This window comes from Tiliqua scincoides, chromosome 13, assembly GCF_035046505.1.
Source record: "Tiliqua scincoides isolate rTilSci1 chromosome 13, rTilSci1.hap2, whole genome shotgun sequence".
Lineage (NCBI taxonomy): Eukaryota > Metazoa > Chordata > Lepidosauria > Squamata > Scincidae > Tiliqua > Tiliqua scincoides.
Genome location: NC_089833.1, coordinates 6,603,900 through 6,623,899, shown reverse-complemented (window position 1 = coordinate 6,623,899; position 20,000 = coordinate 6,603,900). Strand labels below are relative to the sequence as shown.

The following is a 20,000-nucleotide window of genomic DNA, read 5'->3' as shown; positions in this document are numbered from 1 at the left end:
CCGTACAAACACAGCTCCATTGCCGTCTTCTTTTCAGCCAAGTAATAATGTGTGAGAAAATCAGAACGGGTATTGAGTGAGCACCTGCATTGACCGTGGGTACCATGTGCCACTAGGGGCTACAGAACGGGAGGAAGCTATCAGGAAATGAAATTGTTGCAATGCTTCGATCCAGCACAATGCTGTCTCCGTTCTTTTCTCAAATATGGGCAAATATGAATCCCTGAATAGGGGCTCGCTTCATTCATCTTTCCAGGTGCAAACGTCCCTGGAATCCCTGATCTATTTGCCTTGAGTCGGGTTGAGGTGCCCACAAAGGGAGCATCTCTAGGGGTACAGGGTTTTGTGGATTAATCGTTCAGATTAATTAATTTGAATCTTTTAATCAGCTGAAGGGGGGCTGCCGATTGATCTGGTCGCAGTGTTTTTAAAATAGATATATAACTTTTAATTTTATGGCAGGCAGTTGCCTAGAACCAACATTTCCTTTTGTCTCTCTCATTTTCTCACCCAGGGAATGCAGTTGGTATAAGAACTGAAATACCACAGTTAGGGCTCTCACTCAATTAAATAAATGTTAGTTAATTTAGAGTAGAATCCTACAGATGCGCTCAGCTGGCGCAGGTCCCTTGCGCCGGCCTGGGAGGGTTGCAAATGTGCCATAAAGCACGTTTGCACCTCCTTCGGAGAAAGCCGCTCTGGTGCATGGAGGTGCGGCAGCCCGCGGAGGCCAGATCCAGCCTCCACGATGGCAAACAAAGGTAAGTTTGCGCTGGCTGAGCTCGGCCAGTGTGGGGGTCTGGGGGGAGTGTGGGGAAGAGGCATTTCAGGACAGGGGGAGAGCAGGCAGGTCTGTGGGTGGGCGGGGGGAGGGAGGTGGGGCCAGAATCTGGCAGTTATGCTAGATCCTAGCCCAGTTCCCCGCAGCACAGAGTGGCTCCAGGCTGTTCTATTCTTCTTGGATCTGCACCACTTCTTCAGTTGCTGCAGATCCAAGTAGACCCATTGGGACTGCTGCAGATCTCCCTGCGGCATTTTTTCCCCCCTCGCTTGGGCCAAGCCTCAGCCAGCCCCAAACTTGCGCAGGTTCCAGCGCAGGCCCGCCGACCTGCCTGTTCCCGTGCAAATCAGGATTGCGCTGTTAATTGTATGTGCTTTTGCAGATTATACAAATCCGATTGGTCTATTCTGTTTCCATATTTTCAGAGGTGAACTGTCAAAACAACAGTTCTGAATCAAAAACAGCAGGTGTTCTATGTTTTAGCTGATGTGAGCATAACCCTGCAGGCATCACCTTAGAAAAGTGATACCCTTTTGTGTGTGAGAGAAGGGGGATCTCCCCCATTACGCCGCAATCCTGTGCAAGCTTATTTGTGAAAAAGCCCCACTGAAACCAGTGGAACGTCCTGCCACGTAAACACGCATAGAATCGCACGATTATGACAGTGCTTGCCCGTCTAATTTGTAGTCTTTATTAGTGCATTTACTCTCTCTTGTTGGCATCCTTCAGTCTTGGAAGACTATGGTGTCACGCTCTGAATGGTGGTTCTGGAACAGAGTGTCCTCTCCAGTGCGTGAAGCCTGGGTAAAGTAGGTATGGAGGATAGGCTGTTACCCATGCAGCAAATCCCCCCTCTCCACGTCGCTGAAATGGTCCAATGGAAAGGCAAAGGCCAGTACGGTTGGTTCCAGCGGCGTCGCAGGAGTTGCCAGAACGTGACTGTGTTCAGCCATGAACTGCCTCAGGGACTCTGGCTCCGGATTTTGCCTCGAGGTTGACTCCTGAAGCCTTTTCCATAACTGGATGTAGCCACAAGGCAGTGGAGGTTTGGGATCAGAGTTTTCCTTCTCTCAGATGAGCTGCCTTTCCAAGCTGATGAGTCCCATCTACCCGGTGGCTGTTTAGTCGCCTCTTACGACAAGTACAGCCAAACTGAGGGCCTATTCTTATCCCCAGCCCCCAGGGGAAGGGGCTCTCTCCTTTTATTTTTTTTTACTCTCTCTCTTTCTCTATATATACATAGATATATCTATATCTATCTGCTAACTGATTAATCAGTGTTCCTTTATGGCCAATCAAAAATACAGGCGTGTCCCTGGATCTGCGGGGGTTTCATTCCTCTCCGGAATCTCGTTCAGGGTCTTCTGAACCCAGCAGAGGCTCCATGTATCCGCCCACAGCCTGTGCTGGGCTCAGAATGATGATTACAGGCTGAAAATGTCGCTTCTGGTTTTTGACCGAACACCGGAATAAGCCTTTAAAAGGCATTAGGAGGGCCGGAGCTCCCCTTGTCCCTGGAGGCTGTGTGTGCAGGGGGGAGACTATGGACCCGATCCATGGGTAACTTAAACCTTGGATACAGGATCCACAGATATGCCCCCCCTGTGTTTTTAATTTACCACTGTTCAGTTTATTTGATTCTCTCTGTAAACCGCTTTGTGAACGTTTCATTGAAAAGTGGTATATAAATACTGTTAATAATTAATAATACCGTTCTATTTATTTATTTACCATATTTTTATCTTGCCTTTCTCCCCCTAAGGAGATCCCTAAGAGGCCTCCGTGACTGCCCCCCCCCCACAAGATCCAGTGCGCACCCTGTTCATACAGCTGCATCAGCATGGGAATATTGGATAGGATTGGACTAAGTATAAATTAAACACTGCACTGCTAATCTCAGTATGATGGAGAAGTGACAGAAGAAGGCAATGAAAACTCACATATGAGGGGAAATATATTACAGAAGAACAGGCAGTGGGAAGACTTTCTCCGGCTTCAGAACCACCTCCTAAAACCCTATGGAAATCCCCTAAAATAACCACTATTTTCTGCATATTTATCCCACTCTTCTTTCCAGTGAGCTGAGGGGGGCATATAGCATTCCCCCTCATTTATCCTCACAATATCCCTGTGAGGTAGGTCAGGCCAAGAGCAGACAAGTGGCTCACGGACACCCAGTGCAGGGATTTGAACCTAGTCTTAGCCCGTCGCTAGCCACTACTCATGCTGGTTGCGCCCTGAACATGAAGACAAAACAAGGAAGACAGCACCTTTCGCTTGACCCACTTCTCCTGCCGGGAACGAGCAAGTTTCAGACTTCACAGAGCACTGCTTCAGGCCGAAATGACACGCCTGAGTGAGAGCTCCGTGGAGCTTAAAATGCGAGCTGTTGCCACTGGAAGTCCACCCAAGGGAGGCCTCAGGTCCCCTGGCAACTGTCCATGCCTCATGTGCCGTACCATCCCTCTTCAGATCTGGAAACGGAGGAGCCTCTTTGCCGTTTCCGCCTGAGGAACTGTTCCGTTAAAAAAAAAAAAGCACATTCTCAGCCGCCAACACAGATCAGATCTCAAAGACTGGCTTTCTCTTCGGCAGACACGTTGCTCATTGCAACCCAGTGCACACTCCCGACGGGCAGGGCTGGCCCAAGACCTCCCAGAGACTACGATGGTCTGTCAAGTGTGCCCCCCTTGCCTGGATCTGTGCCCACGGCCAACTCCTCCTTCTTCCACTGTCTGGCTTCAAAAAGAGGGGAATGAGGTGGAAGAGTTCTGCTGACTTCCTGTGGGAACCTTTGCGGCATTCAATGGAGGGCAAACTCACCATAAAACCCATTTTGGGCAGTGCTGAGCCCATATTGAGCCCTCCACAAGAACTGGCTGACGGCTCGTGCCTGCTTGGGGTCTTCTGGGCCCAGCAGATCCAGGAGTTTCTTCACAGCATTCTCTCTCTGGAGGCAGAGCACCAAGGAAGAGCCTGAGGTCAGGTAGCTGGAGTGAGCCTCGAAGACAGCCGGGTCCTAGACAGACAAGGAAAAGAAGCCTTTGTTTCCGCACTGTCCAATGAACACTCGAGGCAACAGATATGGGAGAAAGGGCCACTTTATTTCACATTAGCAAGAGAAGCAGAGGCTGAGACCTGCAGCATACGAGGCAGCGAAAGCCCCTGTGGTGCGGGGCGGGACCTCTGGGCGGTACCAGAAACCTCTGCCCCCAGGCAGGCATGCACCCGACTCCAAGTCGCGCCCCGCTGCTGGGTGGCGCATCTCATCCATGTCTGTCCCTTAAGGGGAAGGCAGCCGGACCGCGGACTGCACCACTTCGAGCCGCTGAGCCTCTGAGGTGTGCCCCGCGGTCCCAGCCAGGGCCCCGTCTACGTCCTCGTGCCGCCGAGTCCCTGAGGACTGAAATAGGGTTCCGCCCTGCCTATGCCACCTGAAGGTGCATGTCCAGAGTCCCATTCACACCTCCTAACCCACACCACCTTCCCTCTTAAAGTGACAAATGGCAGCTTGAAAACAGGGGGGGGGTGTAACCCCCTGGCCCGTGACAGTCTGGGGTAGGCGACAAAACTGCCTGCCCTTCGGCCAATCTTGGCAGGCAGCACGGTGCCCACATGCAAAGGAGGAAGAGGGCTGGGTCCTGTGTCCTTTAAAAGGTCCGCCGTAGTTGCCAGACCCAGCCCCCTTCCACTCCCCATTGGGGAGGGACTCTCGTGTCCCAGGCCAGGCCAAACAAACTCCAATCGCCTTTTTAATTAGGTGATCGGGATTGTGAAGATGTTCCTGATGAATTTGACAGACGTGAGAACTACTGACCCAAGCAAAAATATCATCATTAGGGATACTTTTGAAGTTCTTTCTATCCAGATTCCTCCAAGCTTTCTAGCAGAACGGGGGAGACTGGGAAACCTCGCTGCTGTGAATATGATGCTAGCTAATTGGGCTAAGAGATACCTGTTTAGGTGATGGTTCTTTGATATTGAATGGGTGTGTGCAATTGTCCCTATCCTTCGTCCCATACCACCTACCTCCCACTCTGCTATCCTTAATGAGACCCAACATTTGCGACCTGAGCTATCCACCTGTCCAGGTTGAGCTGTAGGGGAAAAAATCCAGACTCAGAAGCCAGGAGCCAGCTATAACACAGGCATCACAGTATTTGATCCAACATGGAGTCCAGCTTTGTGCAGGCTTCAAGCAAACGACTGTAAAAACTTCAGCCTTTGTGAACATCAGTTCCATCATCTGCAAAGCCTCAACTTTTTATACTGCCCTTTCTCCAAAGAGCTCAAGGTGGTTTACACAGCTGCTCCCCCTCCTTTTGTCCTCACAACAACCCTGTCAGGTAGGTGAGGCTGAGAGAAAGTGACTGGCCCAAGGTCACCCAGGAAGCTTCGTTGTTGAGGGGGGATTTGAACCTAGATCTTCCAGGTCTAAGTCCACCTCCCAAACCACTACACCACCCTGGCTCTCTGCCCATCAACCATCTCACAAAGGCTCACCAAGGTTCAAATGGAAACAACCTTTGTGAGCCATCAGTTTCCTCACAAATGTTCACACTTTTGCAAGGATCTTTGTGTTCCCCGTTTCTGCACACAAACATTCACGTAGAGAAAGTCAGTGCTTCTAGTTCCCCAGGCCGAAATCCTTGATGAGGACCGAGGCAGGGAAGATGAAAATTACACTGGCAAAGTTCCAGTCTGAACAGGTAGCCAATGGTCACCTAGGGGTGGAGCCACTCCAATACCTTTACTACCCAGGGAAATACTCCAACCCAGAGCCTTGGTGGTTCATCACACAGAGCAGAGGTACATGACGTAGCAGGTTCCCGGTTCTTGCTACAACATCTCCCTACGAGCAGTTGAGTTGGAAAAGCCCCAGGGCCCAACAGCAGGGTGAGACTTGGCGTTGGCAGTAAGAACATCCAAAAAATGGAGACCTTGGATCCAGCATCTCTTGAGGAGAGCCAGAGTTCCTCAAGAAAGCAGTCCGTGCCCAGAACATCAGCACCAGCAATGGGTCAGAAGGAATGCCATGGAGCAATTGAAGAATGGAAGACTGCAAGCCAGACGGCTGCCCCTTTAAGCATATCTGCTCTCCAGGCAAACTGGGAGTCTTTAAGATCTCAGTTCTCTTCTCACTGACCACACTGTAACAAGTGGGTCACTTGGAGCTCTCCAGGGTGCTACAACTCTGATCTAGCCTGAAGGGCTAGGTGAGTGAATAATGAATGAATGGGCTCATTCATTCAACCTCTCTGGCCCTCAGAACACCCTCCAGACACGATCAGAGCACAGTTCTGGTCATGGTCAGTTGAGTGGGCCAGAGGCTTTCAGGGGACAAGAGGTTGGCTGTGGGCTGGAAAGAGGCTTGCTGCGGGCCGCATCTGGCCCCCGGGTCGGGGTTTGGAGACCCCTGCAGTACAGTGTTAGCAGCACCAAATGGTCCTTGCTGTAGCTGAGCAGGCAGACTGACTCAGTGGGAATGAACTCTGGAATGCAGAAGCAGCCCTCTCGTTAGCTCTTGGCAACGGATGACATTGCTACTAACATGCAGTCATTCATGCATCTTGGCAGTCAGAGTGTGACACTGGCCTGCGGGACTTGCTGAGGTGCAAGAGTCCAGCTGGGCTTTGGGGACTGATGGAAGATGTGGTGCCAGACAAAGGGCACCTGTGAACCCTGCTTGCTGTGCATGGTGGGTCCGGACGATAGTGCTAGCGCTGACAAAGCGGTGAGCGACAGGCTGAGCAAAATGGACCAGCTCAGAAAAGAGTTGTTTAAATTTCACAAGGGTGTTGTCTGGGTTAAAGGCATGCTAGAAAACAACTGACTTCAGCTGATGGGAACCAAAAGCAGACCAGCTCCTCCTCCAGTTTGTCTGTTGCATGTCTGGAGGCTCAAACCATGGTATGGACTTCTTAACCATGGTTAACACAAACCTTGGTTTTCCATTATGCCTGTACCTAGCTGTCAGACAAGACGTGAAACTATCTTGCTAGGCCTTCCTGCAAGATACACATGGAAGATAAACCTCCACAACGTAAGCTCTGGAGGCTCGGATTTATAAGCGCTCCGGGCCTGTTTATTTGATCCCTGTGCCCATTTTAAAATTCAGCTTTGCTATCGATTTGCAGTCTCCAATGAGAACGGTTACTGTGCTTCACATGGTTAGAAATCCACAGCAGATCAGAAGCGCATTACATTATGCACTGGATGTTAGAGGACAGGAGGAGTTCAGGAGCAGCTCTCTGCTGCTTCTTGAGTTGAAAGCGAGCAGGGGTTGTGTTGCTGTGAAACTTGGGGCATGAGCATGTCTCGGTTCTAAAGACAGTAACTGGTACCGCCAGGCAGTTCATTGCTGTGGCCCACGGACTGGCAGGGCAACCACCCCAATGGGCAAACTTGCTGCAGCTCCTTGCAGAAACCCAAGAGCCCCCATGCAAACTCTCACATCTTAGGCAAGCAAAGCTGAACTAGAGTAGCCAAGTCCCCCTTTCACCAGGAAATGGGAGATTGTTCCAGTGGTGTGGGATGATCTCCCATCAGGGATGGTCCAAGACCTTTGAACAACTGAGGCAGTGAGCCAAATATTGCCCCCCCCCTCATCTGACACTGTGGCAGTTTCCAGTGCTCCTCCTCCTCCTCCCACTCCCTAGATTCAAGAAGAAATAGTGGGATAGAGTAGAAGTGTGGAGGAAAAGAGAGTGGTAGGCTAGAGTGTCAGGGAAGCTCTAGCCCACTACTCTCCTCTCCTCCACATGTCCTCTTCTGCCCCATTTCCTTCCTTTTCAAATCTAAGAAGCAACAGCAAGTGTGGGCTGGCAGTGGGCATTCCCTCTCATCGCACTGCCTGAGGCGACTACCTCAGTTGGCCACATGGAGATGCCGGCTCTGTCTTCCATAAGGTGCTCAAAGGTTAAGGGAGAAGCCGTTTAAGGGGAAGCCTGTCAAATAATGCTTCAGGGGAGAGAGGACAATTCGAACGCAAGTGGACTTTCAGGGGCATTCGTTGCTATCTAGGATTAGAGCAGCCATTTTCAACCACTGTGCCGTGGCACACTGGTGTGCCATGAGTGGTCCACAGGTGAGCCACAGGAATTTGCGGGAAGGTCATTTATTAATAGAGCCAATGGGAGATGTGAGCCCCCACTGGCAGCATGGTGTGCCTTGTCAATTGACAAAAAACTGGTGGTGTGCCTTGACCATTTTAGTGCCTTGTCAGTGTGCCATTAGATGAAAAAGGTTGAAAATCACTGGATTAGAGAGAGGAAGAGAAGCAGACTTAACGCATCTGAAAGTTCTGATTCAGAGAGCTGAAGAATCTGTCCTGCCTTCATGGTCTCCTCTTTACAGATTTCCTGTTCCGAAGCAAAACGGAAAGGAGGAACTCTCTCTTGTTCTAGCTTTTCATCTCCACTGTGGACAATAACTAGAAAGGCAATACAGGACCATAGCCAGAGTGTTCAAAAGGAGCTACAAACACAGGCTGAAATCTCTGAGTTGGCACTGACTGTCCGCAGAAGCTTAACAACAGAGGAAGTGACCCCTGAATAAACTGAAGGGCCCTTGACAGAGCAGACCCTTTGCTCATCAACCATCCATATGGCAAGGTCTTCTGAAACTGTGGCATCACCCGTGGGCATAACTACGAAGGGTGGTCCAGAACTATTTGAATATTCAGATTATTTTTTGTGAATAAGGGCAGAGAACTTGAAGCAGGAGTTAGAGAAGATCCCACCGGTTTTACCCCTCAGCATTCCAGAATGGCAAGTTTTCTAGAGGACGTCTAGAGCACAGTTAGCAACATTTCAATACTTCATTGAAATGGTCAGGCACCCTTGTCGTAAACTTGGGTCTCACTCCCAGGGTTTTGGGGTGCTCAGAGTTGTTGGTTCTGAACCCTAGAGCCCTCAAAGATCCCTGTTCGGTAGTACTGCCACCACCCTGTGATAGCCAGTGCCTCAGTCCAGGGAAACCAAGACCCTTTAGGCTTAACTATATCCCTTGTAGGCACTGAGCACTTTCTTTACTTAAAGTCTCAGTCCTCAAGTTTCTAGTCCACAATGAGGATTTTTGGTAGCTTGCAGAACGGCTAGGCAGGATTCTGAACCTTTGTCCCCAACAGACAATGAACCAAAATGGTAAAAAGATTTTCTACTTTATTAAATACATAAGGTTACAAAAAGTTACAAAAGGCAGCAAATGCTAGAGGCATAAAAACTTCTAGGAAATATCAGCATAAAAAAACAAAGCTAACTGGCTAACTCTATTATTCTCTAACCCTCACCTGGGTCAGCTTCTTTTGTAGATCCTCAGGTCAGTTACCTATGGCCACATGGTCCTGGTGGGGCAGGATGTGCACCCACCACCTCTCTCACCCAGAGACAAGGAACAAAGACCCTTTCCTCCGGAAGTGGGCTGGAAGCTCACCCTCTCAGCTCTTCCCTCCCCCTTGGAGATCTACAGCTGCATTCCATCCTTGATGGGCATCTTTCTGGCTCCTAGGTGCTACATAATCACCATCCAGTGAGATGTAAATCCTAGCAGCCAGGAAATGCAAGCCACTTCTGTGTTACTGTTTTAGCTTGGTTCAGGCCTTGCAGTGCTACTAGGCCTGAACTGTACATATCCATGACAACCCTCCACTCTTGGAACCATGTATGTACCCTTACTTTTTTCCCTCAGTGGTAGCATGCACCTGCCACATCTCCCCTTCTCCTCCCCACTCCCTGTGGTCTCTTCTTCCCCTGTCGAGCAGAAGAGGAAGTGAGGCGAGTAGAGTGGTGGTGGCCTAGAGTGTCTGATACGTTCTAAGCTGCCACTACTCTATCCTCACTTCCTGCCTGGTGCTGGCTCAGATCTAGGTTGGGCTGCTCTGGCCATGCAGGTGAGTGAGCAGCCAGGTGGCCTTCAGACTTGGTGGCTGGGTGGAGAGGAAAGTGGGCAAGGATATATGTGATGCATGCAGGGCATCTGCCACCACCTCCACCAAACTACTGCTCAAAGCCACCACCTCACCCTGCCTCATCAGCCTGTCAGACCTGTTCCTGATGGCCAGGATCTTTCAATGATGTCTCCTCACAAGTAAGTTCCATTGAGCAAAGGCCCCTCCTGGCAACTTCAAATGAACATTTATTGCCCACAGATTCAGCCTGTTTTATTGCTCTCTATTGATCCTGGCCGGGGGATTAGTGAGCAATTTCCCTTTGAATAGATTATCTGTGAATCTCTCCTTGTCGTTTCCGCTCCCCCAGGGGGAGAGTCTTTAATTACTGATTCCCTCTCATTTTTTTTTTTAAAGACATATTTTCCTTAAGGGAAAAAATAGCACTAACATAAAAATAGCAAGTAATGCTGGTCCCATCTGAAAGATTTCCTACGGCCCCCAGCTCAGGTTTCGGTGCTCCTTAATTGGTTGCCACTACTTCACTTTTAAGATGCTGGAACGGCTAAGTGCGCCTCGTCCTCAGTAACAACATAGGCTAAAAATAGCCCTTTCATCCATTTATCATGTTCTCAAACCATGCCTGTCATATCTGCATTTCCACAGCTCTGCTGAAGTCTTGGGGAGCCTGTCTTGAAATTTCTCATGCCTCCATTGAAAAGGCAGAGAGCCCTGAGCTCTTGCAAGGGTTGTGTTCCGCCACTGCCCCGGCTCAACGCATTAAGCCGCAGCTTTCATTACATGGCTAAGAAGCCTTGGGTCATTCGAAAGGCCACTTGGGTACCTGTAGTCACAACACAGGTGTGCTTATTCCTAGGCCCACGTGCTCAGCAGCAACCTTGTTGGGGGAGGGGTCTACGGACACCCTGAACTCATGCGCAGGTGCCCTGCAAAGGGGCTTCAAAGGCAAATTCATGGAATGCCAGTTGCAGGGGGGTAATGAGGGAAGAAGAGGATGCCTTCATCCCCTGCTTGGGGACTTTGGTCACCCTGGGAAAAGCCAACATCCATCAGAGATCCCTCTTGCCAAGCTCACCCCGGTAACAGCAGTGGTGCCATGACATCAGAGGTACGCAGAAGCACAGCGCTGGGTTTCGATAAGAGCCCCCAGCAACCTGGCCCTGGAACCACTAAGAGGTGGGCTTACACCCGAAAGGGATTCTTTTTTCATTAAAATCAGCCACGGGACCCCTGACCTTGATCAGGACCACAGCAGACAGCAGGGTGAAGGCAAACTCTTTCCCTTCACACCATTATCCCAACAAAAACCACTCCATCCCAGCTGCTCTGGGGGCAAAAAGCGATTTTAGGGGGCGATTATCAGTGGGAGAATAAAATTTCCCCTCTCTGCATGCTGCTGCTCCACTCAGATAAGGCTCTCAAGTCTGCTTTTTGTGAAAGAAGAGGTGCTTCCAGGGGTATTGCACTGCCTCTGAGAAATGCGTTTTCATGACATCTACTTCACGGTTTCTCTACCCTCAGTGTAACCGTGGTCAATTGTTCCCACAAACCTGCTGAGCTTCTGGTGAAAGGAGCGCTCCGACATCCTCCGGGTTCAGATCTATATGTTTCAATCCAACCAGGCGGAATTTCTCTTGGTCCAGTTTTCGCAGAAACCGAGCCAAGTTGCGTGCCCAGATGCCAGGCTTGATCAGCAGCACTGTGCAGAGAACCGGAGCCCCTGAACGAGAAAAAGCAACAAGCTACAAGAAAGCAGCTGCGCCGAGGAATCCTTTAGAAACTGAACAGTGGTGTAGTCATCACTGAGGCGGTCGGCCTGTGTCTGGGCTATACCATGTCAGTCAGGGCCTCACACATATTTAACAAGAACTCCCTGGACTCAGAAAGCCGGTGATTTGTCCAAGGCCAAGCAGTAAGGAGTTGAGCATGGCCAGCGGACATTAGCAGCGATGCATTCCCCTGCACAGTCATCTGTTGCTATGGTGCCTGCAATGCTCTTCATCTATGTTCAGGAAGATATGATGAAACCCTCACATGAGAGTGCACCCAGCAGGAAAGGGGTGTTGTCAATGTACAAACTGATCCCTCACCGAAAGCTCTCCCTGTGGCTTCAGGTTCCTGCAGCTGGAGACCGGGTCAAATCTGCTTCCCCCCAGAAAGCAGAGAGGGCTTATTGGCTTTCTTACCTCTTTGCATGTAGTGGAACAGCGACTCTGCATGGCTTCTCCGAATCTCCCCTGCTGCACAAGAAAAGCAAAGGGACTTTAGCAGGAGGCGCGAGTTACTCAAGAACAACAGGTGCAGGGCCCCACAATATGAATATGCATCAAGATACTCTTCCCATCTTGACTGCTGCAACCTCTGCGCTACAGCCCTCCCTTGTCCCACGTCACCCCCCTGTACATCTGCCAAAATCCAACGGACTTGCGCTAGCCGAAAGGGGGGTTGGGGTTGCGCCAACATAGCAAGGGAAGAAGCCCCCAAAGAACTTACAATCTTAATTTTTGTTCGTGGCGGAAAGGACTGAATGAGAGCGAAGGAACAGAAGAGGAAGAGGGAATCAGATATGTACACACTTGTTTGAGACTAAGGCTGCAATCCTATCCACACTTACCTGGGAGTCAGCCCCATTATCTGTAATGGGACTTTGAAGTAAGGATTTACTCCCAGGTAAGGAGTAAGTAAGGACTTACTCCCAGGTAAGGACTTTGAAGTAAGGACTTACTCCCAGGTAAGTGTGGCTAGGATTGCAGCCTTAGTCTCAAACAAGTGTGTTCATATCTGATTAGTGTGTACAACATGATGATGTTTTGCAGCTCAATCCTATGCATGTCTACTCCGAAGCAGACATGCATAGGATTGAGCTGCAAAACATCATCATCATCATCACACAGTGAGAGGACAGGTCTCTGCCCTGAGGGGCTCCCAATGGAGATATTGAAATACGGAAGATGACAAAGGAAGGGGAGGGAAGTGGAAGCAGGTGTAAGCGAGTGGCCCATATGCGATGGTTTCACTTACACGTATGTAGGGAATGGGAATTAGGGCATGGCATCAAGGCCTCCACCAAAAGGTGTTTTTAAATATTCTCAGGAAAGCGAGTATGGAATTGCAGCCTGAATCATCTTACCTCTTGTCTGGGAAGGCCTGCCAGGAGGCGGCAGGTACTTCAGGCCTGGGCGGCATTTGGGATCTGGAAACAGAAAGTGATGAGGGTTTTTTTTGAAATGAGTAAACAGAGCATGGCAAAGGATCCACAGTGGCTGACCAGAAGGAGAACATAGGCACACTTGTGTTACCATGCACATGCCTAATCTTGTCTGATCTGGGAAGCTAAGCAGGGTCAGGCCTGGTTAGTACTTGGATGGGAGACCGCCTGGGAATACCGGGTGCTGTAGGCTTATACCATAGTCTTTCGAGACTGAAGGTTGCCAGCCAACCATACGCGGGCATTCAGAAGATGGCAAGCACAACGTTTAATTATTACTTCATGATCACACTGACGTCTTTCTTCTCAGGGATGTTTCCCTGCTTAACTAGCTGGTTGTGGGAACCATTTTCAATTCTCCAACCTGTGTTGGGTGAGCTGGGTCACATTCTGCAAGCACTGTCCACATGGGTCTATGGTCCTGCTGCGAATCCATCTCAGGTAGCTTTGGATCGTAATTCAGCATTTTAATGTTCTGCTGGAACCAGACGCTTAATGTCCTGCTGGCTCTTATTGGGAAGGGTTCTAATTTGTGTTTTTAACTGTGATTTCATGTTTTGGTATTTCTAACATTGTCGTAAGCTGCCTTGGGTCCCTTCGGGGAGAAAGGCCGGACAGAAATACAGTAATAAATAAACAAACCAGAAGCAAAAAGATTTAATAAACTCCTAAAGCTGGAGAAAGCACAATTACAAAACAATATAGATGTTGGGAGCCATTAAAGGTGGCAAAGTGGGAGGCAAACAGATCTGGCCCATGGCATACAATCTGCCGGATGTTCTCCTGCACAAGCCCTCCTCCTAAATACACACACACACACCCTACCCAAGGATGCCTCCTGTAGTAAATTGCATGCATCTATATGTGAGCGCATGTGGGATTTGGATTTTCTGCTTTAGACATAAACATTTTATAAGAACATAAGAACAGCCCCACTGGATCAGGCCATAGGCCCATCTAGTCCAGCTTCCTGTATCTCACAGCGGCCCACCAAATGCCCCAGGGAGCACACCAGATAACAAGAGACTTGCAAGGCTTCCTGGGAATTGTAGTTAAGAACATAAGAACAGCCCCACTGGATCAAGCCATAGGCCCATCTAGTCCAGCTTCCTGTATCTCACAGCAGCCCACCAAATGCCCCAGGGAGCACACCAGATAACAAGAGACCTCATCCTGGTGCCCTCCCTTGCATCTGGCATTCTGACATAAATACGTGTTCTTTGTGAAAGAACGGGAATATTCCACCCACCGTCTACAAAATCCTTCTTGGTGAAGAACAGAACGGCCTGCCTGAAGGCCATCTCCGGGGTCAGCGACATCACTGCTTGAAGGTGGCAGGAATGAGCACTTGGCTTGCTGTCACGGGGAGCACATGTTCTTAGGATCTCGGCGAGACCCGCAAAGGCGTTGATCCTCCGCAGCGCGCACACGAGGGCGGGGCCAGACATCAGCGTGGCGATGCTCGCCTGCCAGGACTTGTCTCCCACTTCGAAAGGTGTGACTTCCTTGGCCTGAATCCGCGTGAGGTGGGGCAGCCACTTGAGTGCCAGAAGCTCAAACCGCGGGTCAAACTCTTCTGAGACTGTCAAGATAAACATGGTGGCCACAAATGACTTGTGAAAGAGGCTCCTTCCCTGGTGTCTGATTCCATTAAGACTCTTCTAGTTGCCTGGCAATATTAAACATGAGTTTTCGGTTTTCCACCTCCCTGCACACTATTCATATACTTCCCCCACCCCTTTCACGCTCTTCTTGTTTACTTAGGCCTTGAAGCAACTCACAAACCAACCATAGCATAAAGTCCAATAAATCACCCAGTGCTATACTCCATTTGCTGGAGTGGGAAAGGGTGTCACCTCCCCTGTGCAACATCTACAAGTGTGTGGATGGTGCAGCAGGACCACGGGATGGCTTTGTCCATCAAAACACCCAGCCGACAAACAAAACACAAAGGCAACAGGTCCACTGTCACTTTAAACTTGCAAATTAAGCCGTGAACTTCTCTGTAATAATATTTAACACTTGTACAGCTCTCTGTGAACACACAAAGCAGTTCACATGCACTACCTTGAAGTAATCCTTACAAGAACCCTGCAAGATGAGTATTATTATCCACCTACTACGGTTGGGGCTGAGAGGGAATGGAGGTTCTCAAACTTTACAAGAGAGTTAGACCTCCGTAAGAGGTTGCGAGGTGGGGGGGGGAGAAGGACAATGGCAGCAACAGCACTTCCATGATTGTACTTGGAAAAAGGGGTTATCCACGTACCTGGGGGTCATGCTGTTCCTCTGGAGGGTGCAGGGGGGGCAGGGCCCCCAAAGTGGGCCTCCCCACACCGCGTCGCATTGCCCCAGTTTGAGAACCTCTGGCCAAGGGCCATCAAGAAAGTTCTCAGCAGAAAGAAGTTCTGAAGTAAGAAAACCCCACTTTGTAGCTCGGTCCATTAGCCATTACGCTCCAACAATTTTTTGTGAGGGTCCTGCCAACCTAAATCCCTCCCATCCCATATCATTTCTGCTTTATTTCATTGCCACCCATTTGCAAGGGTAGGGCAATGTGGTGAAATGACATGACACACACACACACACTCTCTCTCTCTCTCTCTTTTCCAACACGTTCCCAAGGAAATGTGGGGGGAGAGGAGACATGGGTAGGAGAACATCTACAAGGTGCTTTGATTCAGAATGACCTGCCTTAGATTTTCATGCAATAATTCTGTGGCTCATCATCTTCTCAGCTCCAAAAGTATTTATGCACAGGGGTTATTTATAACCCTCCCGTTTTACAGGTTGGGGGCTGAGTTGGGAAGGGAGCAACTTGCTCAATCAAATGAGCCTGAGTCAGGCTTGAACCCAACTTCCCCATAGCAGAGTCTGGCTTTCTAGTCACTGGACTACACTGCATCTCAAGGTTCAACTGCTTGTTGCTACAGTAAATTTCTGTTCACGACAAGTTGGTAAGTTAAATGAGGTGCTACGGGTCTTTACCCAAGGAATCTACCACCCCATTTTCAAACTGAATTAGTTTTCGCCTTCAAACTTTCAAACTAAAAACACTCAGTTTTCCAACTAAATCAAGCCTTCTCATTTTGATGCATACATTTTTAAATACAGATGCATACATGTGTACATTTTTTCATCGGCAGGAGGTCTGGTCTAGAGGGTTGAGCCTCCATTTGCCTGAAGATAACATCCGAAGATCACCAACTCGAGGCCTCCGGCACCGTGCGACCTTGAAGCAGCTGACAAGCTGAAGCCGAGCTATTCCATCTGCTCTGAGCGTGGGAGGATGGAGGTCAGAATGTGAAACCAGATCAGAGTGAAACATCTGGACTGTTGTGGTTCTTGAAAGATAGAACCTTCTTTCAATTGTCAAAATCCCCACGGGGATTTAATCAGCCTGCCTATGTAAACCACCTTGAATAAAGTCTTGAAAAAAGACCAAGAAAGGCGGTATATAAATACCTGTATTATTATTATTATTATTATTATTATTATTATTATTATTATTATTATTATTATTTCAGCTTGGGGGGAGTTGCCACATGGCTCGCCAAGTGGTACAGTCCTTGCATGGGGATTGTACCACCTCATTTATTCCACATGTGAACCCTTAGGTGCCTGTACTAGATCAGCCCTAGTTATAAGACAGGCTCTGTTTGTATACTGAAATATGTTTTAAAAGGCACAACTGTTTAGGATTTTAAGTTACAACTTTGGGAAATGGGGGGGGGGGGAGAGGATCAATCAAGACAAAGAAACAAATACTACAGAGAGCTTGGGTAAAAATGGACCTCTTGAGGTATGCTGGGAACACAATCAGAGCTAACTAAGTTTGCTTTATAGAAGCATAATTACAGGTTTTAGGTTATCTCTGGTGATGCGTCTCTTGGAAGGAGAGATTAATTATAGATATATGCTACACTGTATTGCCAATCTGGGGCATATGAGGAACTTATTCATGTTTGTGTTGGCAAACTGGGCTCTCCTTGAGTGTGCCAGAAATGTGGGGAGCACCATATTTTGACAAGGCTCTGAAATCATTATGCCAACAGATGGCCTTTATTTGAGCAATGCCTACCCTTACCTCAGCGGATGGCCTGAAATTAAACATCATGGGGTCTGACCACTACCCTTCACCAGTGGTGTCACTAGGGTTTGCATTACCCGGTGCGGGAGGCCAGCGTGTCACTCCCATGACGTACGTCCTCCCATGCAGTGGGCGTGGCAATGCCCCAGGATGTGGGCACGGCAATGCGTCATCACCCTGCCCACACGCTGGTTTGTTGGCTATAACTTTTGATAGAAAAGAGATGTTCCGACGCGGTCTGTTTGATTGCATTCTGCATGAAATTACGCATCAAATGATATATAACATGATGGTATTATTCCTAAGAACCATGATTTTAACAATTTTGGTCAGTAGTGGTGTCACCCTAGCCGGGCACGTCTCCAGTGCGGCCCACACCCTTGCACTTCCCTAGTGACGCCACTGCCCTTCGTTCAGTTAAGAACACAGTGCAGTTGAGCCAAGGTAGTTTCTATATAGCGATCAAGATGACAACAACTTATAGGGAGAGGTTAACAGTGTCAAGAGAAGAAGGAGGAGGGATTGCAGGAGGAAAGCAGCAGGACCTAACCTGTAGACATCACTACAAGGGACACCTTGTGAAGCCTGTGGGTGCCACAGGTTATCTGAGAAGGAGGTGGGGCCAGACACAAAATGGCAGCCAAGAGGGCAGGTTAGGGGCAGGCACACACATGGGCTAAACCTTCCACTCATTCATACGTGCAGACTCAGCCCAAGCTGAACAGGCACTTGCTTTTTCAATAGGCACATGCATCATTCCACCCTCCAGTATGACTGTCTCCTCTTCTACCTCCGCCTGCCTCCACCACGACCGCCCAACGCTTCTCCAAAACTGGTTGGTGAGGAAGGATCATGGGAGCGTTTCCACTCCTGGGATCCTCCCCATCCCAGCCTGTTTGGCAGAAGGTCCAGCTGGACAGCAAGCCAGAGGAAGCTGCAGGAGGGGGGAGTGGCTTAACTCCTCCAGCACCGCCACGGCAACGGAGGAGGTAAACAGCCTCCCCCATCCTCCTCTTGCTGGTTTGCCAAGGGCAGTGTATGGTAGGGGGAAGCAGCTGCCAAGGTATGGGGAGGTAGTAGCCAGGATAGGGAAGCAGGGCATTCTCACTACTTCTCTGCCTTCCCAACCTACCGCTCAAAGCACACAACTTCACTGGTGGGCTGGTCCTGCATAAATATACATTCATGCATGTGCTATCCATCCAGAAATTGGCTCTCATGCATACATGGGCAGGAGGTCTGGTCTAGAGGGTTGAGCCTCCGTTTGCCTGAAGATAACATCCGAAGGTCGCCAGTTCGAGGCCACCGGCACTGTGCGACCTTGAAGCAGCTGACAAGCTGAAGCCGAGCTATTCCATCTGCTCTGAGCGTGGGAGGATGGAGGCCAGAATGTGCGGCCAGATCAAGAAAGTAACACCCGAATGTTGTGGTTCTTGTAAGATAGAACATTCTTCCAAATTGTAAAAATCCCTTCGGGGATTTAAATTAGCCTGCCTATGTAAACCGCCTTGAATAAAGTCTTGAATAAAGACCAAGAAAGGTGGTATATAAATACCTGTAGTATCATTATTATCATTATTATTATTATTATTACATGCACACCCCTTCTGCTACCTCCACTGAAGAGATACGGCAGACAAACGAGGATGCCTTATACTGAATCAGATCATTGGTCCTACTGGTCAAGTGCGGTCTGCTCTGATTGGTGGTGCTTTCCTCCCCCCCCTAGCTTTCCTAACTTATGTCCTTTGGGTGGAGAAGACTGGGAGACTGGGAAGATTGGAGAAGACTGGGAGTTGAGACTAGGTGTGGGTGGCACTGAACTGTTCCCCCCTCCCTCACGTGCATACCAATGTATCAGGGCTATGTCTTCGCATCCCTAAACAACATAATCAGTGTATCTCCACTCTTCAACAAATATTTTTTTCTTAACAATCCATCTTCGCTTTAACAAAGCTGTGCAGGCCCCATTGCTGGGGAACTACCTGGCGCTTGAGCCTGCTTCTGGGAGCCAAGAGCGAGGATCTGGTGAAGGAAACGGCCGGCACTCTTCATGGCTTCCCGGCCACTCAGGGTCAACAGAACGATCTGCTCCATTTCTGAATGAGAGGCATAGCTCCTGTGGCAGAAAACATCCAGGGGGACTTTACAGGGATCAGGCACAGAGCTCAAACTGCCACCTGAAAAAGAGAAGGCAAATATTTACAACGCAGCAAATCTACAGGAGCACGACAGACATGAGAGGCGTAGCTGCAGAGAAATAGTTTATATACACCAGAGATAGAGTGGATTTGGACCCAATGTGGCCCTCACTCACTGGACAGCCTGGATGTGCCACATCTGTGTTTTTTATGTGCTCAGGTTCTGCTCTAGGTGCCCTTCTCAGAAGCAACAGGAGGGGCAACTAGAGACAGGGCCTTCTCCGTTGTAGCTCCTTGACTGTGGAATCCCTTCCTCCTACGCGTTTGCTTGCCACCTCCTTTGATTTCATATAGACACCAGCAGAAAACTGTCCTGAATCATATCATGGCCACCATGGTCCCCTCTTTTTTCTTAACTACAAAGGAACACTTCTGGTCCGCTTCCTTGGTTAAACTCATCAGTCAATGACAGGCTTGATGTAGCATGTAATGTAGCCCTAAGGTCACTTAGTGGGTTCGCAGAGGCCAGCTCTGAAGCGGGAACTGTCTGGTTCACAGCTCCATCACTTTGCTGGTTTCTTCTCTCCTTTTTTTCCTTCACATTGGCTTCCCTTCCTCAACCTAAAATCCTCCTGCTGCACTGACTTTCAAATGCCTGTACCCTTTTGCTCCTTTCTTCCTTCCCTGCTTTCTACTGATACTCTTGCAAGACTGTTCAATTTTCCCAACAACTACCTCTTAACTATACAGATTGGCCCTCAGCACTTCCAGTTGCATCTGGGAGGTTTGGAAAGGCCCTCCAGAATCAGGTGGAGGCCCACGGCAAGTCAGGCGGGTCCTGAATCCACAAGGAGGGACCACCTGTACTTTAA

The 20,000-nt window shown here is 49.3% G+C and overlaps 1 protein-coding gene across 1 annotated transcript in view; it reads right to left on the bottom strand.

The window, feature by feature from the left end:
- DNAAF8 (dynein axonemal assembly factor 8) overlaps nt 1-20,000 on the bottom strand; it is a 136,463-nt gene that overhangs the window by 43,601 nt on the left and 72,862 nt on the right. Inside the window, exons 16-21 of the mRNA XM_066640818.1 lie at nt 18,973-19,167; nt 14,147-14,479; nt 12,820-12,882; nt 11,876-11,929; nt 11,240-11,409; nt 3,605-3,800 (exon numbers count right to left, since the gene is read on the bottom strand). Of these exons, the coding sequence (XP_066496915.1) occupies nt 3,605-3,800; nt 11,240-11,409; nt 11,876-11,929; nt 12,820-12,882; nt 14,147-14,479; nt 18,973-19,167 (1,011 nt within the window). The remainder of the gene's footprint in view (nt 1-3,604; nt 3,801-11,239; nt 11,410-11,875; nt 11,930-12,819; nt 12,883-14,146; nt 14,480-18,972; nt 19,168-20,000) is intronic.